This window comes from Fringilla coelebs, assembly GCF_963513975.1.
Source record: "Fringilla coelebs genome assembly, chromosome: 21".
Taxonomy (NCBI): Eukaryota; Metazoa; Chordata; class Aves; order Passeriformes; family Fringillidae; genus Fringilla; species Fringilla coelebs.
The window spans coordinates 6,618,057-6,642,642 of NC_140047.1; the positions used below are offsets into that span (position 1 = coordinate 6,618,057).

General features: G+C 58.3%; 1 protein-coding gene across 3 annotated transcripts; it reads left to right on the plus strand.

The window, feature by feature from the left end:
* Nucleotides 1-50: 50 nt before the first annotated feature.
* Nucleotides 51-24,016, plus strand: SH2D3C (SH2 domain containing 3C). 3 transcript variants are annotated; one of them, XM_084219675.1, is made up of 12 exons: nt 51-98; nt 2,000-2,651; nt 7,081-7,120; nt 17,346-17,474; nt 17,746-18,194; nt 19,870-19,994; nt 20,271-20,848; nt 21,089-21,204; nt 21,379-21,550; nt 22,276-22,387; nt 23,014-23,220; nt 23,335-24,016. In XM_084219675.1, exons 1-12 carry the CDS (start codon nt 59-61, stop codon nt 23,508-23,510), a joined length of 2,796 nt encoding a protein of 931 aa, XP_084075801.1. In that variant the 5' UTR covers nt 51-58; the 3' UTR covers nt 23,511-24,016. The 3 variants fall into 3 exon arrangements, with proteins under 3 accessions (XP_084075801.1, XP_084075799.1, XP_084075800.1); XM_084219673.1 differs by lacking the exons at nt 51-98; nt 2,000-2,651 and adding an exon at nt 3,624-3,747; XM_084219674.1 differs by lacking the exons at nt 51-98; nt 2,000-2,651 and adding an exon at nt 3,624-3,747 and having other exon boundaries at nt 23,017-23,220.
* Nucleotides 24,017-24,586: the final 570 nt, after the last annotated feature.

Sequence of the window (24,586 nt, forward strand, 5' to 3'; positions counted from 1 at the left end):
GGCTTCACAGTCACAGATTTGTCCCTCTCGGTCCCCGCGGCCTCCGAGCAGCGCGGCCATGGCCGAGGGCCAGAAACGACGGGGCTTCAAGAAATTGAGTAAGTGACCACAGGACAGGGCGGGTGGGCAATGGGGCGCTCACCTGGATGTCTCGGTGGGTAGGAGGATGTGTGAGAGTTGGTGCTGAGTGTGCGCTCACATGCTCCCCGGGTCATCCCATCCAGGGATGTCTGGAGCTGTGACAGGCTCTGCTCTCCTTAGGAAGCTCATTGGGGTGAGGGGCTTTGGAGGTTTCCATCCACAGGGCTGGGTGCTGGCTCAGGAGCTGGGTGCTGGGACTGGGACCACTCTGCTGCAGCCCAGCCGCATGCTGGATGCTGGGATGTGATCAGAGGGATGCACAGCAGGGTTTGGGGCTCTTCACTCCTTAAATCACCCCCTTCGGGGTGCATGGCTTGGGTACGGGGGGCTAGGGGTGGCTAGGACCCTCACCCCAGGGTGCTCCTGCAGCACAGGGTGGGGGGGTGAGCCGGGGAGGGAGCCTGGGAATGGGTTCCCACTGGCTCTTCAGGGAGGAAGTGCTCCATACCCACCGGGAGTGAGCTCTGCACTTTCTCACAGACCTCAGCTTTCCCCCGGAGCCCCGGGGGGAGGCTGCAGTGGCCTTCACCCCATTCCCAGCACTGGGCTGTGCTCTCTTGCATTCCTGCCACGGGGCTGGCGCCAGAGGGGGGCCAGTCCCTCCCCTCCCCGGGGACCCCACCACTGGCGAAACACACAGCCCCATCCCAGCTGGGATTTTCCTTTGTGGTGGAGTGCTGGGGAAATGGGGAAAATCCCCAGTGCTGCCTTTCCCACCTTTCATCCCCAGGAGCAGCAGGTAGCAGAAGATGCTTGGACTCCAAGGGGACTTTTAGCACAAAGTAGTTTTGCCTCTAACTGCACTCAGGCCATGAGGTTTCTGCCTCGCAGAGGGGCTTTTGGGATGCAGCCCCTCCACCCTGTCCAGCTGCAGGGATGCCCTGCAGAGCCCATGGGTAGCAAGTGGAGGTGGGAATCCAAGAGCTGAGCAGCCCGTGACACCCGGGTCCTTGCTCAGCACCTCTGCAATGTGTCGCTTCCTGCCCCGGCAAATCTGCCGTGCTTCACAGAGCCCCAGGGCAACATCAGCATTGCAAAACCCCCGGAGGCACCCACAGCCGGCAGGGAAGCACTGCTCAGCAGCGCTGCAGCCACAGACTCGCTCACCCCGAGTACTGACACCGGCCCTGGCACCATCCAGGGCTGCGCCGCAGCGGCGCTCAGAGCTGAGCTGGGGCTGAGGTGTGAAATGCAAAGCGGCCCTCCGGAGTTATAAATACTTCTCTGGAGAACATGTTCGTGCTCAGCGCTTGCAGGTGGCAGCAGGAGCAGGCGAGGGGCTGGGTGAGGAAGTGGGGAGGTTATCTCCTGCCCGCAGCAGCGCCCGTGGCTTGTTCCTGCTCCACCGTGCTGGTGACACATGCACATGTGGACGGGTCAAGGATATCCAGGACCCCCATTCCCTGGGGAGATCCAGGTGTCCCATTCTTGCATCCTGCAGGGCTGCCCTGAGGCTGTGGGGATGGGCACAGCCCTACCCAGAGTCCCCTGGAGGAAGTAGGCAGGCAGAAATCATTTCTAGAGTTGCCTGCTCACCAGGGTTGGGTGTTTCCTCCGCCCTCAGCTGTGGTGAGAAGATGCAGCTGCTAGATTTGCCAGGCACAGGAGACTTCTCCCCGAGGGACCAGGGCAGAGTTCCCAGGTACCCAACAGAGATGCCTCAAGCAGCATCATACACACCGCAGAGCACAGGGATGTCATGCCAAGCTGGGCCTGCAGACATGGGTGTAACAGGGTGACACCAGGCTGCATGGTGCCCCATGCCCACCCCAACCCAGGACCAGGGGCTCTGGGACCCCCCCATCATCCCACCGTGCCAGCAGTAACCCCACACTCATCATTCCTTTCTCCTTGCCAGAGTTTTTCAAGTTCAAAGGCTTTGGGAGCCTGAGCAGCATCCCCCGCTCCTTCACCTTCCGGCGCGCCTCTGTGGACCCCAGCTCTCCTGACAATCTCAGGCCTCATCTCCCATCTCCCCATGGCTTCCTGGGAGAGTCCTTTGACAGCACCCAGGATGATCTCAGCACCGTGCCCAAGAGCCCTGGCTCCTACGCCCAGTCGTCGAACATGTACTCCCACATGGGCACCATGCCCAGGGTCAACCTGGGCAAGGCAGGGAAGAGCCTGGGCAAAGACAAGAGTAGCCAGAACTGCTGGGAGAAAGGGACTCCCAACAACAAAACCCCCCAGACAGCCCCACTCCCCAGCCTCAAGTGCCCTGAGACGTCCAGCACCCCTGACCCTGGCACAGACTCACCCTTGGCTGCTGGAGAAGCAGAGCAGGAGGAGGAAAAAGCTGAACCTGGGGACACCCTGGAGGCAGCAATGGCCAGGACAGACCAGGAGCCTGTGGGAGATGTCTCCTGCCCTAGGACAGAGGCACCGAGCTCCAGCCTGGCTCCAAACCCCAGCCAAACCACAAGCCCTGACACAGCAGCTGGAGCAGAGACCACTGATGGGGCTGTGCTGGAAAAGGGGCAAGAGCATCCTGACAAGATCTCCCCAGACAGGTATAACCCTTGAGGTTTGCTCTGCCTTCTGCCCCCTTTTGCCTGGGGACAAACCAGGGTCACTGGAATGTCCCCCGTGCCCACAGTGCCAGCGGGATGCACCTGGCCGGTGGGACAGCACAGCTGGAGCATGGTCAGGTCAGCGGCTCCATGGGAACGAGGTTTCCTGTGGGATTTCTGCTCCCTCCTGTTTCCGGACAGGGTGGAAACATCTCGCAGCCCCGCTCTGCCCCGGCATCTCTTTGTCCTGCGGCGGCTGCGTTCCAGCACCAGGTTGTGCTGCTGCGGAGAGCTCACACCAGCACTGTTACAGCCCCCTCCTCCTCTCACTCTCCTCTTTTCCACCCCGTCTATCCTCTCCCCCTCTGCCGAGCAGCACTGCCTCTCCCAAGGTACAGGGGCAAATCCTGAAACCAGACACTCCCTCCCCATTTCATCAGTAAACCCCCACTCTGGGCACAAATCCCCCACTCCAGGCACAGTCTCCCCCTCCGGGGGAATTTGGAGGTTCAGCCCTCTGGGATGACGGATGGATTTTTTGGAGGGTTTTGACCGCAGGATCAGCCAGAGGGATTTTTATCCCCCAGCCCCACGGCATCTCTGGGTGTAAGGGGCCAAATGCGACCCCAGCCCAGGACGGTGTGCGGGACTGGGGACACAGACAAAGGCGACTCCAAATTTCTCCGGAAAACATTTCTCCTTTCCCTGGCCCGACTCTCCTCTCTCTGCACTCAAGTAGTCTCTGATGTCTCTGTTTCCCCTGCACCGCCCCGGGGCCGGGGGCTCCTTTTCCTGACACTGAGTGTTCCGGAGGTCCGGGTGGTCCCGGCAGCAGGGTGAGGAGGAGAAATTCGGCGGTGGGAGCCGGGCTGTGCCGACCACACATTCCTGCCGGCCCGAAGGGTGGGCCGGAGGAGGGCTGGGACGGGAAGGAGGAGGGTCCGCCACCGCCTTGCGCGCCCCGAAGTCCCGGCGCTCAGTGCAAGGCGGGAGAGCGCGGGAGAGCTGCTCCCCATCCCCGAGCACGGCGCTTGCTGCATCTCGCAGGGCCGATGACAGCGCTGGGCAGGAGGTTTCCCACCCTGGGACAGGGCAGGTAAGGGGTCCTGGCCCCCAGGCCACTCCTCGCACCCCGGCACAGCGGAGGGGATGGGGAGGGAGAGGCTGGGAAGGGGCTTTGCTTGGGGCGGGCACAAAACTTGGAGGCAGATGTCGGAGCCGAGCCGCTGCTCGGGTGCCGAGGCCCCCAGCCCGTGGTGGTGTTTTCCCTAGGGAAAGAGCTGCTGCAACCGCAGCAGACCCGGCGCCAGGGGCTCGGAGGTTTGGGGGGCTGGTGGCACATCCTTCGGTGAGCACAGAGTGGCAGAGAGTCCCCAGGGAGGCTGCAGAGGGCTCACCCAGACCTCTGTCTCCCAGAAATTACTTAGATCCCAAGCCAGTGTGGCTGGGAGCCAAGCAGCAGTGGGACATGGGTGGGTCACGTGGGTGTCTTGAATCTGGGGGGTGGGTTCCCAAAAATTTGGGGCCAAATGCATTTTTGCATCCTGTGGGGCTTCCCTGACGATGGGTGTAGCCTTGCTGCTTGCCAGGGAAACTGAGGCACAAGAGTGACCAGAGCAGGTCGTGGCACCAGGGTTGTTTCTGCTCCTCCACACTCTAACCCAGAGCCCCTGCCACAGCCCCTGGCTCAGGGAGCAGCCGTGTGCCAGAGCCGTCCCAAGGCCAGGCCCTGCTGTGGGGCGGGTGGGAGGAAGTGGGACCGGGATAATGCTGCGCCCCAGCCCTTCCTCCTGTGAAGGCACATCCCTGGGGTTGGGGACAGTCTGTTCCTGCCAGGCCATGGCAGCAGCATATTCCCTGGGGGGGAAAACAAATATGGCCCTGGGGCACATTTCCACCTGCCCACCCCCCGGAGTATTTCTGGTAAGGACAGTCCCCAGAAGAGGGTGGGCTGAGGATGCTCCTGTGCAGAGGGCTTTCCCTGAATCAGGCCTGTGAGGGGGGGGACTGAGCTGCTGTGGGACAGGGAGTGGCACGCAGCCTGTGGAGCTGCTCAGAGCAAGGCGGTGGCCGTGACTGCGGCAGGGACACGCTGACTAACGGGAGATGGCCGCTGGCAGGTCCCAGGGCGGACGTGACTCGGTTTCCCCGTGCGCGGCCGTGCGCAGGGCAGGGGAAACGCCGCTTCCCGCAGGCGCTGCCTGACACTCCCTGCGCTGCCAGCCAAAACCTCCCTGCAGGCAGCTCCAGAGGGGGAAACTGAGGCACGAGGCGCCCAGATTTGGTTCCCCTGGGGTACAGCCTGCACCAGCGTCCCAAGGAAAGCAGAGCCTAAGCTTCAGACCAGGGCTGGACTCTCAGGATCCTCCTGGACTGTTCCCAGCAGCCAGCCCAGAGCTTGGCACATCTGTGAGCCGTGGTGGTGCCTTCCTGAGCCCAAAGGGAGCAGCCACCCCACCAACCCCCCACTCCCCAATACCATTGCTGCAGCTCTGGGTCTCAGCAGCTCAGCCACGGCTGCACTCCAAAGGCAGCCCAGGAATTTCTCCCAGGCTCTCGTCTGCCCCCAAAAATGCCGTTTCCTCCAGGAATGTGCAGAACCAGGGGGGCTGCGGTCCCAGCTGCTGCCCTTCCCCGGCACAGGGGCCTCTCCTGCCCGGGCTCTCCAGCGTCTCCCAGCTGCTCCCATGCTCCCGACTTCCTGCCCAGAGGCCCCCCGTCCTCCTGCCGGTTTTTCTCACGGCTCTCGCAGCACCAGGCAGCTCTGCAGTGTGTGAAGGGCAAACAGGCTGGAGAGGCAATGCTGGGGTGGGCAGGCAGCCCACAGCTGCCCGGGGGAGTCTGCATCCATCCCCGCTCCCAAATGCTCTGCTTTTTTCTTCACCTCCAGAAGAGTATGGGCTTGATTTCCAGCCCCTTTTTCCCCCTTCCAAGCTGGACACCAGGGGATGTGGTCTGCAGTGCGGGCTTGGGGAATCACAGAATCGCTAAGGTTGGAAAATACCACTAAAACTGAGTCCAAAAGTCAAGCCAGCCCTGCTGTGTTCACCACTGAAGTGTGTCCTTAAATGCCGTGCGTGAGGCACTGGAAACGCTGCTCACACAGGCACTGCCTGACACTTCCTGCAGACCCCTCTGGCAGCCCTGCCAGCCAAAACCCCCCTGGAGACGGCTCTATAGAGGGGGAAACTGAGGCACGAGGTGCCCATCCACATGTTTTTTAAAGACTTCCAAGGGTTCCAGGAATGGGAATTGTCTTCTGGATGGTTGGACACTACAAGGGCCTGATGTAGACTCTGTCCCAGCCCGCTGTAATGCTGTGGGGGATGTTCAGTGGAAAAATATCTGGCAGTGGTTGCCTCTGCTGTCCCTGCTTCCCTTTGGGGAGGTCACCAGGCACCACCTTCCACCTGAATAGAGCCCACAGAGGAGGAATTTGGCTCCCCAGGGTTGCTACCAGTGTGGGTCTCAGGGAGAAGTTGTGTGCAGGACCCTAAGCAGTTTCCCGTATGTGTCTGATGTATGTATCTGACGTATGTGTCCCTTCCTGGCAGGGAAGGGATATCCCAGGTCTATAATGACCTTGGATTTGGTTATTCCTTAGTTGCAGCTGCCTGTCCTGGTGTGGCAGCCTGCCATCCCCAGACCCCTGCTGCTGCCTGGTGCTCAGGGAAGCAACCTTGGCAAACAGCAGGATGTCCGTACTGAAGCTTGGCCCTGGGGAGGCAACAGGTTCTGCATTCTGCTTAAAGACATCTGGATTTTTGTATTTTATTCTGAAAGGTGAGACCTCAAGGTAGCATAGCCCAGCTCAGGCTGTTAGAGCCTCTCTCCTTTTGAACTCTCTGTTCCTCGGGGACTCTTCCATATGGACACTTATCCGGACCTATAGGAACATGAAAAGCAGTCCCAGTCAGGACATCACAGTTCAGACCTAGCTTTGGTGAGAATTTGAATTCTGTAGGGTTGCACAAAGCCATAAAATCAAAAATACTTGTCTGGGTGGTGTGTCCCAACAGCTGCCTACTGGGAATGCAGCCCTGCCAGGGCACAGGACACAGAGCCCCCCACCTGGCCATGTACCCCACAGCACTGTGACCTGCGGGGACCCCAGCCTGGCTGCTGGGTCTCCCTGGTTCAGCTCACACGGTCCCAAGCCGATTTGGGGCGAGATCCTCTAAAAAGGCTTCATTCTCCCCTGATCGCATTAGGGAGGATAAGCCCTGTGCTGAGAGTGGGCACAGAGCAGGCAGGAACAGTGCTGGGGCCCTGGGAACCTCTCCCAAAACCATGGCCATGCTCTTGGAACTGTGGCAAGACAAGGGGCACAGACCCCAGCTCCCCCAGCTGTGCCACTACTGCCTTCGACCTGCATGTCACAACTTAGTGCCTTTTACTTATGTATTTTTATTGTTCCTCTTCCTTTTAGTCACCACGATGGCCTGGAGTCTGGCAGTGAATACGTGAAGGTAAGACACAAAGTGTGGTCACATCCTGTCCCAGCTGGCTGCCAGGGGTGGAGAGGGGATGGTGGCCCTGGAACTGCCCAGGTCTTACACCAGCAAGCCGCTCAGTTCTGCACCCCTCCTCCCATCTGGGCTCTCTCTTTGGCAAGGCCAGGAAAGACAGAGGAGACACAAACCCTACGTGGTCACCCCAGTGCTGTTCCCACAGGAGCTGCTTGCATTTCATGTTCCCAGATCCTTGTGAACGCCCACAGACGCAGCCTCCTCCCTCTGCCCCCACGTAAAGAAACGGAAGGGTTTGAGCCACTTTCGTGGCTGTCACATGAAAGTTGGTGTAAATCTCTCCAAATCTTTTGCTTATCCTCCAGCAAACTATTAACATTCCTGAGGACTCTTCATGTCTGGCCAGAAATTCATTAGTGAGGCGCCTGGCTCTGGAGGAGAGCGGCCCTTTTGCAGGAGGCTGCTGGCACGATGGGGCGCTGGGCAGGCACAGAGGAGCGGTGGCAGGGGTGCTGTGAAGTTTGGGCACAAAGCATTGAAACCCACTGAAGTGACAGGGTGGTCACTGCCATGGTGTGGCCTTTGGGGTGTTTGTTTAAGGAGAGTTGGAGCTTCCTGAGTCCAGTTGCCCAGTGGGGATCTAATCTAGTCTGCCACTGGGCAGACGGGGTTCTTGAGAAGTGACTTGAGGTGCCCAGCTTGGGTGGTCTAATTAGCACTGAGACCTGCACCTTCATTTTTCAGACTTGGGGCTCCTGGTGGTGGCTATAGCCAGATGTGGAAATGTGAGAACCCCCTGTGGCAGCAGCAACTGGCAAGCTTGGGAGAAAGCTGGCTGGACCCTGAGCTCATCTGCTGCTTCCAACAGGGGTCACCTCCCTGCACGTCCATCCCTGGGGCTAATGAGGACCCCACATGCCGAGTCTGGCAGCTGGCAGCCTCTGGGCAGTGGGGTCAGACGAGGCTTTTGTTGTGTAGCAGAGCGATCCCACGGGTGGGATGCTCTCCTCTCTGTGCCCTTAAGCCATGTGGGACTGGCAGAATGGGAGCTCACAGGGCTGCAAGTGGGACGTGTGCCAGGACAACAAAGCTCTGACTGGGCGTATTGGGTCTGGCTGTGATGTAGTTCATTTTCCCCTGCAAAGCCAATACACTGGCCTCTGCACGGCAGGGCCTGGGTATGGGGACCTCAGGATACGCAGAGAAACTCCTGCTCACACAGGCAAGTCCTGTGAGGGCAAGAAGGGGGTGAGGGGAGGAACAGAATAATTGGGGGTGATTTCCCTGGCATTGTCAGTGTGTGCACTCAGGGATGGACACGTTTTACGGCTCATGATTTAATAGACTGAAACAATACAGGTGGGGAGCAATGGATATGGCTCTGCCTTTGGGATCAAGTACTTTTTGGTGAGCCAGGAGAATTGCCTACCATCCAGTTAGATCCCAGACCTGAGCTATCTGGCCTTTGTTTCTCATCCATCCCCATGGTGTCCAGAAACAGCCCACGGGTTGTGATTTATACACCACTTCCCTTTGGTCAGAGAAGCAACTGATGGCTGCAGTGACAGCAGCTATTTCAGTCAAATCAGTAATTATCTAGAGTGTGAGTGACCGGGATGACAGGGACACTCCAGCTGATTGCAGGCGCTGTGCCTGGCTGGCAGCCCGTGCAGCTGCAGGGTGCTCAGCACCCAGCAGTGTTCAGCCCCAGATCCTGCAGGATTTAGGGTGGGGACGAGGCTGCTGTGCCTGCCTATGGAGCAAGGGAGGATGGGGCTGGCATCTGCCACTGGTCAGTGTAGCTGGGAGGGAAACAAGCAGAGGGGAAACACTGGTGAGGGGTGAGCAAAGGAAAGACAGGAAGAAAAGAGCCATTGAAGGAGAGAGTCAGGAAGAGGGAGAGGATGTGTTGCAAAGCCCTCATGAGCAAAAGCTGACAGGCAGGTTTGTGTCCAGGTGTGCACCAAGGATCTGCCAAACATCAGCCCTTGAGCTTCAGCTGTAAAACGACCAGGGCTGGTGCTCCTATCACCAAGCCTGGCCGGATTGGATGTGCAACCGGGAGCTAGAGAGGGTTGGAAAGCCAGGATCAATAAGCACTTGGTAATTAATGTGCTTTAATAATAGCCTAAGGGCTGTTATTTCCAAGCTGCCTGGGGATCTGCACGCCCAGCTCTCTATTTCAACATCCCAGCCACCCCAGCCTTGCCCTTTGTGCAGGTGAAGGAGCTGCAGAAAGATGTTACCCTTCAGGAAAGCAGCAAGCAGTAAAGCTGTCACACGTCCTATGAGAGGTCACTCAGGGATTTTCAGCGTCCCTGTGAGGAGGGGCAGCACAGTCACAGCTGGAGGACTTCACCCTGCGGCACCCCATGAGGCTCCTGCTCACTTGTTGGTGAAAGCCTCAATAGGAAGTCATGGAGCCCCTCACAGGGGAGAAGCCCTGGCAGGAGGATGATTCACCATTGCATCTTTTTGGAGCAGCATGTCCCTGCACAGTGCCATCTGCTCTGTCCCTCAGCCCCAGGCAGGAGGCGAGGAGGAGAGTCCCTGCCCGTGCTGGTGGGGCTGCAGGCACCCATGGGACCCGTGGGACCTGCTGCCCCATGTTCCCTGCCCCCAGGCTGTGTGCTGCCACTAGTTCTATGCCTCAGCCCTGTCCTGCTGTTCAGCCGTGCTGCTCTCCTGTCTCCTCTCTCCCCTGTAAAACCAGGGGCAGAGTGAGAGCCTGGCCAGCGCCTCTGAGCTCTTTGTTCTGCACAGAAGGGCTGCTTGCTCGAACAGGGACCTGTATCTCATCAGCCTTGGATGCTGTCTCCTAGCCTGGTGATGTGAGGGGCTCGTCTGAATTAATTAGCAGGAAGGCTGCAGGGTTCTGTGGTCGGTGGCAGCAGGAATACCTCTCCGAGGTCACAGTGTTGCCTGGGAGGCGTGGGGCTCCTTGGGCCAGGACATGCTTTGCAGATGGGAGGGTGAAGCCCCCAGTTACTGAAGCACAGCCAAATCCAGGGCGTGCAGTGCTGGACAGATGTGGAGGAGGAACAGCAAGGTGTAGGTCCCTGTCACTGCCAGGGCTGAGGGAGCCCCTGCCTGTCTCCAGCACAGCTCCTGGCAGTGGGTTCAGGCAGGGTTTGGGGGATTTATTCAAAAGTCAAGGCTGGAGCAGTGCTTTGAGTCATCAGTGCTGCCTTGCACATCCCATACGTGATACTGTGGCCTTAATTAAACCGAAGCAGAGCCTTAATTAAACACAAGTCAGAGACAGCCTACACAGGAAACAGGCAGCTGGCTCCCCGCCATGTGAGGTGGGCACTGGTGTATCTCCCAGAAAGGTATCACCATGTGGGGGTGAAGGAAGACAGGATGGGCAATAGGGGACAAGGCTGCCCCTGACCCACAGGCATCACTGGGGAGAGCAGGCAGATTTGGGATGGGGAGAAAAGGGGTGCTGGGTCCCCTTAGGGTGTCTGATGCCCTCAGAGGAGCCAGTTTCTCTCAGTGCAGCGGCGGCCAGGGGTGCTGGTTCCCCTCAGGGGTGTCTGTTCCCCTCTGAAGAGCTGAGTCACCGCAGAGGAACCAGCCCCACTCAGGACACGGGTAACCGGGGTGCCGGTTCCCTTCGGGGATGCCCGATGCCCTCAGAGGTGCTAATTCTCTTCAAGGCACAGGCAGCCGTGGTGCCTGATGCCCTGAGGGATGCTGCTTCCCTTTGCAACACAGGATTGCCGGTTCCCTTCAGGGGTGCCTGATCCCCTCAGGGATGCCTGTTCCCTTTGCGACATGGGGGTGCCGGTTCCTCTCGGAGGAGCCGGTTCTCAGTTCCCCTCAGAGCACAGGCAGCGGGGATGCCCGATCCCCTCGGGGATGCCGGCTCCCTTTGTGGCATGGCAGCGTAGGTTCTCCTCGGAGGAGCTGGCTCCCGGTTCCCCCGCAGGGCGCATTCAGCCGGGGTACCGCTTCCCCCCGAGGCGCCGCTTCCTCGGTTCCCCGGAGCCGGGGCGGCCCCCAGGGGCGGGCCGGGGCGGAGCCGCCGCACCGAGCCCGCCCCTCGCCGCCGACAAGGGATGAGGTAATCGGGGAAGCGGCTGAAATTGAAGCCCGGCGGCGGCGGCGGAGGCAGCGGCGGTGCAGCCCGGGCCGGGGCAGCCCCCGCCGGGCGCGCCGCGCCATGACGGAGCGGTGCAGCCTGTGGAGCGCCCTGTCCGCGGCCGCCTGCTGCTTCTACCGCGGCTCCTTCATGCAGGTGCAGGTGAGCGGGGGCGGCGGTGGGAGCGCGCCGGCTGCCCTGCCCGGCGCGGAGCCCCCGCGGTGCCGCCGGGCAGCCGCACGCGTAGGGCAGCGGGAGGGAGGGGAAGCGTGCGGGGGACCCCCGGCCACGCACCCGCCGGGGGCTGTTTTGACCCGCGGGAGGGCAGGGGAGGCTCCCCGGGGAGCCCTGAGGTGCCCCCGCTCACACGGAGCTGCTGCGGGCTCAGCGAGGCGGCAGCGAGCGCGGGTGAGCCGAGCAGCGGGTCGGGGGGCAGAGCTCGGCCCCTCTGCACCGTGCAGCCAATGCTGCCATCAGACCCGGACCAGCGCTTTGACAGGCAGAAAAGTCTCTGCAGGGAGCCCTCACCTGCAGCAGACCTCATGAAGGGGAGCATTTAGCATCCCCCAAAAGGTGGCATGTGCTCGGAGCATCACTGAGCATAGGAGGGAGATCGAGCCCAGATGAACACTCAGCTTTTTGGCCCGGGTTTCCGTCTCTGTGCTGCACTGCACAGGTCTGGCTGGTGGGAGAAAGCTGGGATCCATCTGTCACCTGTCCTGTGGTGGTTCCAGTACTGCCACTGTCTGGGCACAAGTCTAGGTGTCCTATTTTTGGACTCTGGCATTTGCACAAGGGGGACGTGGTGGTGGGAATTGGTTCCCTCATTTACTGAGTTTGAGAGCAAAGGTGTTTAGGACTGCAAGAGCCAAGCAGGCTCTGGTCTGAAGCACGAGCTGTAGTATACTGCAAGTTAGAAGGGAGCCGGCAACCAAGAGAGCTGGCAGTGTTATTCAGTACTCCTGCTGAGTGAGGTAGGTGCTGAGCTTTAGAGATTATTCTGGGTAAGACGGAGCCCAGAAGCAGCATTTCAAGTCTTGTCATGATTGCGGCTGATCTCAGCGCAAAGCCAGGGATTTTGATTGCTGGTGGGGGTGAAAAGGGAAAAGCAGCCGAGCTTTTTCCACTTGTCCAAAGGCCACTGAGCAAGACGGGGACATGCCCTTGGGTTGCACATTGCAGGGGGTGAGCGGGTGCTTTCAGCCAGCTGCTACCAGAACAAGGGAGGGACAGGTGAGCATCTGGCTCTCATGTGGGAATGTGAGAAGGGATGAAGGGCACTCCATCCCAACCCCAGAAAGAGTTAAAAGTGAAGCCCTAAGTGCTCACCTGGCTCTGCCAGATCTTTCACCATCTATTTGTGTCCAAGCGTGCCCAGCAAACACACACTGAAGTCCCCATGAATGACTGGAGCACTTCCAGCTGACAGCCGCATCCCTGCTCACCGCCAATGGCGGTGCACCCAGCCTGGGAAGCACTGACATCATTTCTGGCCAATAGCAGCTCTGAAAAGGGATGCAGCAGCAGCCGCTGCCGCCGTCTTGGAGTGAGATAAGTAAAATATAGATGGATGGAAATGTGTGTATACACACACACCATCACTGCATTGGAGACCTGCTCCCCCGGGGTAGCAGTAGCAGCATGCTCCACCACCCCGCCACAAAACCCGGGGTGTTTGTCCCACCTTAGAGGGCCCAGATGTTCCTGGCCGTCAACCCCAGCTGCACCCCACCCCTGCCAGCAAGGTAGAATTGCTCCAGAGCTGCCACAAAGGAGCACAGGCAAGGGGAGGAGAGACCATGAGGGTAGCCAGGACTAGCCCTAGGAAGGGCTTTGAACTTCAGAACAAAGATCTTGAGCCAAGATCTGTCTTCAGTGGTGACTAATGGAGATGTGACATAACCAAGAGATGCCTTCATTCACCTATGGGGTGGGCAGATGGGCTGATGCTTTCTCAGAGGCCATTTAGGTTCCTAGACTCATTGCAAGAGAGAAGAGAGGAACAAGGGTTTTCTTTTCCATATAGATATCAAGATCAGCAGGACAGACTGGCTCACAGCAGGACATGCAAACTGAGAGCAAGCCCATAACAACCTGGGGATTGTTTGTGGTGGGATTTTCTCATGGTCATGCAAGGGTGGAGTAATCATTTTTGGGTGGTGCCTGGACTGGTAAATGCAGCAGTCCTGCATCAGGCAGGCAGAATGGTTCTTGGGTTTGCCATGATGCTCAGCAAGGATGTTTGCTCCAAAACACATCACTGAAGTAGCCCATTGCCAGGTGTGGAGGAAGCAGAGAAGACCCCTCATGCAAGTCTGTGTCTTTCCCCAGACACCTATTCCCAATGGCTTGTTACTTCATTTCCTCACAGTTCTGCTTCCCAGGCCCCAGAGCTCCTCCAGCAGCCAGAGCAGGGGTGGAGAACTCCAGAAGGAGCTGGGATTTCCCTAGCCAGAGTCCCAGCACAGGGTAGGCAGCATGAGCAGGAGGGAGAACAGATGTGCTTGGTGCCTTGGGGTTAGTCAGATGTTATCAGCAGGGTGGGGTGTGAGTACACCTTGCTCTCCAAGCTGACTTCATCCTCATCTGCAACTCCTCCAGGTTGGGAGGGAAGAGCAGGAAAGCAGAATGGAAATCACTCCAGTTTCATAAGATATTACCTCTGCGAGGATAGAAAGCCAAACGCCAGCCTTTGAAGCTCTCCTTAGAGCAGGCAGAGTGACAGCTGCTGGTTTTATACACACCACAGGCATCAGCACCCTCCATCCCTGCAGCTCTTGCCCTTCCACTACCAGTCCTTGCCACTCAGCTGGGAAGCACTTCCTCCATCAAGAAAACAGCACAGAGAGTCAGGGAAGCAGGCAGGGATGGAGAGCCTCAGGAATTGCCTTCTCATGGCAGCTTCCCCATTGCATGGCTGCTCCAGAGGATTCCCCAGCCCCAGGACTGTGAAACAGCCCATTGGGGCACTCTCCTTTCTCCAGCCGAGCCAGCTTGGCTGCTGGTTGGGATTCCTCAAGCAAAGCTTGGCATCATCTCTGGCAGATTTTGAGCTGGTTTATCTGGTGCGGCTGGTTTGGAGAACTGCTCTAATCCCCATTTTCTCCTGCTCAGCTGGAAGATGCCTTGGGGTTCTTCACGCTGGAGCCCAGCACCACGCACTCCAGCCAGATGCTAATGGCAGTCCAGGCTTTCCCCCACACCCAACCCATAGTGTGCAAGACCTCACATGGGGCCGTGCGTGGTGGGACGTTCCCTTGGCACGGCCGGGAGCGCCGAGCGCTGCCAGTCCAGCGGTGCTCAGACATCGCTCACACCCTGCTGACAGTGCCCAGCCAGGCCGTGCCATGCCAGGCTGTGCCATGCCAGGCTGTGCCAGCGCCTCGGCACCCGGCCAGCTGGCAGCTGTGAGCCCGGCTCCTCCGAGACACGCTCCCTAAGGAGCGGGGGAAGCGTGAGAGCTGCTGGAGGGCTCGGGAGGAAACGTGGCCCTGCACAGCACAGGGCTCCTGGGGAGCCCAGCTCCCACACAGGAGGGGGAGCAGACCGGTGATTTTGGCAGCAGGGGGTAGCATCAGAGACTCACAATAAGGACTGGTCTCAGTTACATCACACCAAGGAAAAGGGCTCCCCCTGATCAGCCTCATGCTGCCTCCCCAGCCAATATAGCCTGACAATCACTCCAAACAGTGGATTCTTGGTGGCCATGCAAATCAACTACTCAGACAGGGAACTGAAGGGACAGTGCCCTCCACATGGCTGGAGAAGGTGCCTCCTGACACCGTCAGCTCACAACTAGGCTCCCTCCCCCATCTGCAAGATGCAAAACCTTCCTTGCTTCTCCCAAACCTCCTGTTCTCTCCTGCTAGCTTAGCTCATGGCTTCTGGCGTGGATGCCAGCCAGCTGCTGCCCAAATCTGGGCTTGGAGACACCGGGCACTGCTCAGCTGGCCTTGTGTTTTTGTTACCCTGCACATTTGCATGGGGAGGATTTGGAGGAAAACCCAGATGTACAATGCTGAGCAGAACAGGCACTAATCCCTGCTCCAGGGGTGGTGGGGGGAGAGTTGTAATCCAAACTGCTCCCAGCTCAGCTCTGATGGCTTTCACCTGCACAAATAGCAGAGGTTCCTGGGGGTCCCTTGATGCCCCAGAGTTTGGGGGGAACCGTGTCACAGAGAGGGTGCTGCAGTCAGGGGTCCCCCAGCACCCCTCGGCCAAGCCAGGTCTGCTCTGTGGCAATGGATTTGTCACCATGGAAACAGCATCTGCTCGGCCTGGGCCCCCCAGGAGGCAGCTGGACCCCTGCAGCATCCACCAGCTACCATTTATTTTTAATTGGGCTCAGCAGCACCGGGTGGCTTTGTCTCCAGGAGGGCCCAGAGCAGCAGCAAGTGCTCAGCTCCCTGCAGCCCTTGGCCAGGGGGGGACAATCCACACATCCCTGCAGCTCCAGTCAGCAGGACCCTCTCATAGGGAGAATAAACATGGTTGGATGAGCAAGTCAGAGTTCAATCCACACTGTTTTTATAGGCGCTTCCACTCTCCCACCGCCTTTGACTTGACAGGAGTTGGGAAGGGAGGAATAAAGGCAGGTCCTGGCTGGTGAGCCGTGGAGAGCACGGTCCAGGGCACAGGCCCTTTGCCACTGCCTCCTTCGATCTCCCCAGGCTGGAGCAGGGTCCCCAGGACAGGATCTCTGCCTGGTTTGGCAAATACATGCAACTACCAGGAGGGATGGAACATCTCCTCTGGGGAAGGAGAGGCCTGGGGTCAGGGTCCTGCTGAGGGACCCTGAGGGGTCCCAAGAATGCCACGAGAGCAGTGGGTAAGGGCAGGAGAGCAGCACAGTTCTCTACACTTTTCCTTGCTCACAACCAGTAGAGGAGCAGAGGGAATCAATACAAGGCAGAGAGCATGAGGCACTGGGCAAAGAGGTCAGCTCCAAGGCAAGTCCCTGAGGTGCTGGCATGAGGCTGCAGCCCCCTGTGCTCTGGGGAACCAGCTGCCACTCAAGGTCAGCCGTGAGTGCCAGCCTGCTCCTCTGGCAGTGCCAGAGCAGTCAGCAGGGCTTCAAGCCCATGCCTGTCCTGGGAGACAACACCAGGATCCTGCCCCAACAGGCACTGGGGAGCTGGGCCAGCCTTCACTGCCTCCTTACAGCTGGCACTGCCACAGAGGGGAGCCAGGCCACCAGCCCCCCTTGCTCCTGGGAGCAGAGGAACAGGACACCCCAGCAGCCCCATCCAAGCTTCTTCGTCCATGGCAGTGGCACACATATCCCCCTCTCAGGACACCACACATCTGGGGTATGGAGGGAACCAGGAGTCTTGGCTCCCAGGCCCTGCTCCATCACACAGCTGTGTTGGTGCCACAGTAGGATCACCTCAAAGCCACTGTGTCAAACAGACCTGGCCTCGTGAAGCACACAGGAACCCCAAACCTGTGCTCACGTCCCCAAACATCCCCTGGCTCCACCATGCCAGCAGCTGCACTCTGGGAATACTGGCCCAGCAGCAGGCAAGGAGGGAGGCAGGCAGGCTCCAGCCAGCAGACACATGAAGCCATCATCCCTTATGTCTCCAGGGGAAAGGAGGGGGCAGATTGCATCCTCCAGGCTCAGGTGCACCAGTGCTGGTGAAAGCTAATTTCTAAAAGCTAATTTCAATGCAGAAGGTTCCCTTTACATTTGTCATTACTATTTTTGCAGCCATCAGGCTAAACACAGTGGGTTAACCCTTTGAAAGAAGAACTGTGGTAGATATTTAAAGGAGGAGCAGTAATGCTTTATTTTTCCTCCTGAAAGAGGGCTTCTCATGACAGTTCAGCCCCAGAGATACTTAAGGGCTTTTCTGCTGCCCAGCCACGGGCAGCACACCAGGGTGGCCAGGCACAATAGGGATGTGCCAACAGAAGCCCCTCCAAATGCTCCTGGTGACAGGACCTGGCCATCAACAGGCACATTACCACATCCTTTGCCAGAAGCAGTAATCCTCACACACAGCTGAGTTACCTGGCCTTTGGGGACAGTTGTGCTCCTGGCAGGTGCTACAGCCCCAAGTGGGGATCCTGCCAGCCCTTCCCTTCCCCAGTCCCTGCACTGCTGCACTGCCTGACACTCTCTCTTCTCCTGTACAGTTCTCCAAGGAGAAATACATCCTCGACTCATCTCCAGAAAAGCTTCACAAGGAGCTGGAAGAGGAGCTGAAGCTGAGCAGCACCGACCTGCGCAGCCATGCTTGGTACCACGGCCGCATCCCGCGGGAGGTGAGACGGGGAAGGTGGGTGGCTCTGGGCACCCTTCCCTTGGAATGTTGTGGGAGAGCACTCTGAGGCCACACAGAACCACCAGCCTTTCCTCCTGGGAAACATCTGCTCAAGGGCTTCATTAGCTCTGAGCTGCCTGATTTTGCCACAGCAAATGCCCTCTTGTGGCTCAGAGCCAGGGGCAAAGGGAACAACTGGTGCCCTCATCCCCTCATGCCCTGTGGTCCATCCAGCATGGCTGTGGCTGAGCTTTGCCCTGTCCCCCTGATAGGTGTCTGAGAGCCTTGTGCAGAGGAATGGTGACTTCCTGATCCGTGACTCGCTCACCAGCCTGGGTGACTACGTGCTGACGTGCCGCTGGCGCAACGAGCCGCTGCACTTCAAGATCAACAAGGTGACAGTCAAGTCCAGCGATGGCCACACCCATGTGCAGTACCTCTTCGAGCAAGAGAGCTTTGATCACGTGCCTGCCCTTGTCCGCTTCTACGTGGGCAACCGCAAGGCCATCTCGGAGCAGAGCGGGGCCATCATCTACTGCCCCATCAACCGCACCTTCCCCCTGCGCTACCTGGAAGCCAGCTACGGGCTGGCCAACGGCAAGCATGGGGGAGCCCACAGCCCCTCCAGCCAGAAAGGGGGGCACATCAAGAGGAGGAGCATCACCATGACAGACGGTCTGACCGCAGACAAGATCACCAGGGCTGAGGGCTGCCCAACCAGGTGAGCGTGTAGTGTTGTCCCAGCTCAGCTGAGCAGAGGATCGGCCTTGGGAAAGAGGGAGGGCATGCTCAGTCACTGCTCTCTGGGTGCAGAGCAGAGGTTGGGGATCAGGGATGGAAGAGAGAGACCAGCAGAGGCATGGGGGGAAGAACCAGTACTCAGCTGGAACTGGGGTTTTCTCCCAGACTGGCTGCCAGCCATGCTGAGCTACCACAGCAGACACCCAGTGAGCAGACATGACTTTAGCATCTCAGGCCAGAAGCCAGAGAGTGTTTTACAATCACCCAGTCCAGGATTACCAGCATGTCAGGGCTTGTTAGAGCCACGGAGCTGAGCTTTCCCAGGCAAACATGAGAGGAGAGTCACTCTCAGACACCAAGACAGCATTTGTTGTTTGGTTTTGAATGGCCCTTTTAGTTTCAGAGCCCTTTCCATTCAGCATTTTCAGGGAGTTACCAAGCAGAGCTGAAAGCCTGATGGGCAGGACGAGACTGATGGGTCTGTGCTGGTGGAGTCTGCACAGACCCTGGATCACAGCCTTCACAAAGCTGAGCTGTTCACATTAACCTTGGCCAGCTGGGCTTCTCCAGAGGTGGAGGAGGAGACTTCCTTTGTATGGCTCATTTTTGGCAGTCCCAGGCTGTCCAGAGCCCTGCAGGGAAGGCAGGGCCACACACATATCCTCGCATGCAGCAGCCAAGGGCAGACCCACCTACCCCTGCCTCCAGCAGGACACAGCCTGTTGTTAAGCCAAGCTGCTTTCTCACCACCCTGACCTTCTGAGCCCAAGGGCAGGGTGAGAATGCACCAGCAGAAAACAGGCAAACAACTGTTATGGCTGGGAAAAGGAAAACACTCAGACTTCCAGAAGAGCACAGATCCATCAGTCTTTCCTCATCACTCACATTTTCCCCAAATCCCTTATCACCACCACTGCTGTCCCATTCTCCTCCCACTGCTGAGGCACAGTGCTCAAGACCAAACACATCTCAGCAGCCTAGCCCTCACCCACAGCAGGGAGGGCAGTGAATTACCTGCCATAACTCCTTGCAACCCTCCCTGCACTCAGCATGTTTTGCAGCACCACTGACACACAGTGTTTGCATCAGGCACCACTTGCTGCCCCGACAACCAAGACCTCGTTGCTTGTTATGTAACTTTCCAAGTCCCATTTCCAGGCACTTTTCAGCTCTCCTAAACTTTGGTTCAGAGCAACAGCTCACCTAACTAGCCCAACACAGCTCCCAGGTAGAAATAGAGTAACACAGTGTTAGATACCACTTTGCAGCACAACCCTAGAAAACTATTGTCCATGACTTCTTTGCTAGATCCACTTCCTCACAGCACCCTGGAGCAGACCAAACTCATCCCATTCCAAGTAGCTTGGCTTGGCATGGCATATGGTTGCATTGCTCTGCTCTCCTCTGTAGGACCAGGGTCCCTGCAGGCAGGTCTGCCTCTGGTTTATGGGGGTCGGGGGGTAGTGACTCCTTCTGCTCCCAGTTGCTGCAGGGACTACCCGCTCACTGCTCCAGCAGAACTTGTTATGGGTAGTTGTGGAAGGAGGTGATGATCCAAGTGAGGTGTTGGAGCAGCAAACCCTCATCCTAGCCCCTCTATGCTTTCCTGGGCCCTGCTTTAAGGAACTAACCTGTGCCCTCTGCCCCCTCCCCAGCGTGTCCCTGCCCCACCACAGAGACATCATCCGCAACTGTGCTGTCAGCGTGGACCAGATCCAAGACCTGCACTCCCCGATGTCCCCCATCTCTGAGAACCCAGCATCACCTGCCTACAGCACAGGTAGGCATTGCCCCTCCATCCCTCTGGGGACAGTGGGGCTGTGGATCAGCCTGGACTCGGCACTACTGTGATGCAGGGACCTGAGGAGGGGGACCTTAGGGACAGAACCTCAGCTAGTCCTGGGCTGCATCATTGTGCAGCTGTCCTGGGATCAGGTGGTTCTGTTTTGGCAGAGGGGTTTTTCCTGAGCCCCATGTCCCTGGGCTGCTGTGTCTGTGGTCCCTATGTGTGTGTGCATCTTCAGGCTTTGATAAGTGTCCCCTCTGCTCCCTACAGTCACACGGCTAAAGCCACATGCCTGCCAAGCATCTGGAATCACCCCAGCCTCTCCGGTCATAAGGAGGTCCAGCGAACCCCAGCTGTGCCATGGCAACAGCAGCAAACCTCTTCCAGACCCTGCCCACAGCTCCCATTCCACTCCCTGCCATGGGTACGCCCGTGCCTCCCCCTCTCCCTCCGTGAGCAGCTACAGCGACCCGGACACGGGGCACTACTGCCAGCTGCACCCCAGCTCGCCCATCAGCAGGGACAGGCCAGCCCACGACACCAAGCTGCTACCAACAAAGAGCTACGTGGAGAGGCTAAAGGTGGAGGAAGGACAGAGAGGGACTGTGGAGAACAGCTCTGGGGAAGCAGAGGCAGGGCAGAGGCTGAAAGCTGAGCTGGACTTCAAGGGCTTTGTGCCCCCCACCATGGAAACAACCTCCTCCTTCAACCCTGCCGCCTTCCAGTCCCTGCTCATCCCCCTAGATAACAAACCTCTGGAGATGACTGTGCTAAAGAAGGTCAAAGAGCTGCTGGCAGAGGTGGACGTGAAGACACTGGCCAAACACATCACCAAAGTGGACTGCCTGGTACGGCCAGGGCCTGGAGGGAGGGATGGGTACCACTGCCCTCTGATCGACCTGGGCTGGCAGGGATCAGTGCATCCCTGAACTTCAGACAGCCCCTGAGCCCTGGAGCATCCCTGCTGGGCTCTGCCTGGTGTATCAGCCAGGGCAGGCAGAGGCTGGGCTGGGGCAAGAGGCTGCAGAGGACACTTCAGCCTCTCCTCAATTAACAAAGCTCTAACCAGCTTTCACCTTCCTTGGCAGGTTGCCCGGATATTGGGTGTGACAGTGGAGATGCAGCGGCTCATGGGGGTGAGCTCTGGCATGGAGCTGCTCACCCTTCCCCACGGCCACCAGCTCCGCCTGGACCTGCTGGAACGGTACGGCACAGCACGGCCAACGTGAGCCCACCGGGCTGCCCTGCACGGCCTGCTCCAGCTCCCCTGGGTGTTCCCAGCCTGGCACAGGGCAGGGGAGAGGAGAAGCCCTGTCTAAGCCCCCAGAGCATCCTCCCTCCCTGTGCTGACCCCGCTCTGTGTCTTGCCCCTTGGCAGGTTTCACACCATGTCCATCATGATCGCTGTGGACATCTTGGGCTGCACAGGCAGCACGGAGGAGCGGGCAGCCCTGCTCCACAAAACCATCCAGCTGGCTGCCGAGCTGAAGAGCACCATGGGGAACATGTTCAGCTTTGCTGCTGTAATGAGTGCCCTGGAAATGACACAGGTATGGGGATACTCCTTTAGTGCTCGTGTCCTGGGCTCAGCCCTTGCTCAAAATGCATCCCTCTCCCTGTGTCCTGCAGGCTCCAAGAGTCATTGGGATGGGTGAAATGCCCCGGGTGGGAGGCATGGGGCCACATCCGCTGGGATGCAGGCAGGGAAGGGGAAGAGCCATCCCCTCCACGGAGCAGACAGCCTTGTCCCGCCAGGATCCAATTGTTTTTCGGTGGTTGGGCTCTTTGTTTTGTGCTGGGCTGTGTTCCTGGGAGGAAATGAATCTGCCCTCCGGTACAATACAAATCAGTCTCAAGGCTGTGGCAGCAGCGTCTCCGGGCCACACTGCTCCCTTTGGAAGATGAAAGGAGATTAAAATTCAATTTTAAATCGAGCCCAGCTGGGAAGTCTTGCTTCCTGCCTGCACAAAGGAGGTGGAATGGCTGCCCCCTCCCTGCATCTCATCTTCAAGGCCGCTGCGACACAGGGAGGTTGCTGTCCTGGGGCACGAGCAGGGGAAGAAATCCTAAGCCCAGCCTCAGTGCCAGAGCTGTGCCGTGTCTGGCCATGAGCACTGGTGAAGGAGGCTGGTTTTGGGAGCATCAGGCACTGTTTTGTGCAAGTCTGGGGACTATGGCTCCAGGGTCAGGCTGTTCTCCCTGGTGCCTGGAAGCTGTGCTGCCCCAGCACCTTCTACCTGCCCCATCTCCTTCTACCTGCCCCATCTCCTTTCAGATTGCCCGGCTGGAGCAGACCTGGATGGTGCTGAGGCAGCGGCACACAGAGGGTGCAATCCTCTATGAGAAGAAGCTTAAGCCATTCCTGAAGAACCTGAATGAAGGGAAAGGTAACAGGAGCAGCTCCCCTTGTCTCACTTGCTTTCTCCTTTCCACGTTTGTCTGGGCAGGGCGTCACTGTTTGAGAGCTCTGACCCTCTCCCAGCTAGTGCCAGACACCCTCTGGCTGCTGAGCCACCCCAGCATTCAGCAGAGCCTGTCTGGCCTTGTTTGCCCCTTCCTTCCCAAGGAAGCATTTCATAACTAAATAAAACCAGCAGCTGAGCCAAACTGTTGTGCTCATATGGCAGTGAGTGCCAAACCAAGGGACAGGGCAGCCAATTGGAAAGATGAAAAGCCATGTGTCTCTAATGCCTGGTGCCCTGTGGTCTGCAAACCTTCTCCTCATTGCAGCCCTGCAAAATGCAGCCTGAGCATGGCCATCAGTTTTCCCTTCCCAGCACAGCCCGAAACCCTGGCTGGGAGGAGCTGTGTTGACAGGGCAATGGCCCCAGGCACAGCAAGGGAACAGACACAGCAGCTGCTGTGTCCAGCTGAGCCTTGAAGCCTCTCCTGGGAGCATGGTGGCAGCCTGGTGTCACGGCAGCGTTTGGTCACACGAGCGCTCTGCAGGGAGATGGGGAGGGGACGCAGGTCACGGGGCCATGCGGGCTCCTAAGAGTGCCTCTCTCCCCAGAAGGGCCACCGCTGACCAACACCACCTTCCCCCACATCATTCCCCTTGTGACTCTCCTGGAGCGGGATGAGGCTCTCACGGAAAGCCCCGAGCCCTGGGAGGCCGCCGACAGCGGCGTGGAGGTGGTCATGGCGCACCTGGAGGCAGCACGGATGGTGGCCCACCATGGTGGGCTCTACCACACCAACGCTGAGGTGAAGCTGCAGGGTAAGCACTAGTGACAGCAGGGCCCCTTTCCCTCTGCCACATCCCAGCACCAGGATGGAGCATCCCACAGGTGCAGGGGGTCCTATCCCAGGGAATTGACTCTCCCTCTTGCAGGTTTCCAGGGCAAAGCGGAGCTGCTGGAAGTCTTCAGCACCGAGTTCCAGCTGCGGCTGCTCTGGGGCAGCCGTGGGGCTGAGAGCAGCCAGGCTGAGCGCTACGAGAAGTTCGACAAGGTGCTCACCGCCCTGTCCCACAAGCTGGAGCCAGCAGTGCGCTTCAGTGAGCTGTAAACCCCCCCAGCTCCCAGCCTGCATCCCAGCAGTGGCTGTGGGGCAAGGGAATGGACCAGGCACCCAGCATCAGGAGGAGGAGAGATGGCCAAAAAGGCACCGGCGTGGGTCGGCAATTTTGAGACAAAGAGGAGGAAAAGCAGCCACCTCAAATCTACCACCCACCTCTTCAGGACACAACAAGCCAGGGGTCCATACTGCTACTCTGAAGAGTGGGGACGCTGTCTGGGCCAGCCAGCACTGGCCTCCACACCCAGCCCTGCCAAGGTCTACATGGTGCCCCTCACCTCACCCTTTGGTTTTGTTTTTTTCCATCTCCATCTTGCCCACAGCTGCTGGATCCTGTGTGTAAATATATTTTCATGATTACTTCTTGATGTACAGACTTGTGAAGGATGGTCCTTGTTGTAAATAATTAGGTTTATTCATTTTGTCATGTAAATACATGTACATATCTCATGGGTTTGGTTCTTACATACAATAAACTTTTATCCCGTTCCTCAAGGGGACCTCCCTGTCCTGTGGGTGTCCTTTAAAGGAGCCCCCGTGGGGCAGCAGAGCATGGGAAGGGTGGATGGGGGGAATCACCATGCTGACTGAACCTGGCTCCAGACCCCATGGTGGCCTAATGACAGCCCTTCTGAGGAGGGCTGTGTGGTGTCACAGGTTCAGGTTGGAAGGGACCACAGTGGGTCATCTGGTCCCACCTCCCTGTGGACCCATGTCCTCTCTGGACAATCTGTTCTGGTGCATGGTTACTGGACTGTAAAGAAGTTTTTACTTGTGTTCAGGTAGAACTTCCTGGGCATCAGGTTCTACCCATTGCCTTATCTGTCTGTCTGTCTATCTATCTATCTATCTATCTATCTATCTATCTATCTATCTATCTATCTATCTATCTATCTATCTATCTATCTATCTATCTGCAGAGATGCAGGATCACCTCCCTGACCTGCTGGCAATGTTCTTTCTAATCCACCCCAGGATCCCACTGGCCTTGTCGGCCCTCAGGGCACACTGCTGGCTCACAGACACTTGTGGTCCACGAGGACCCCCAGTCCTTTTCTGCAGAGCTG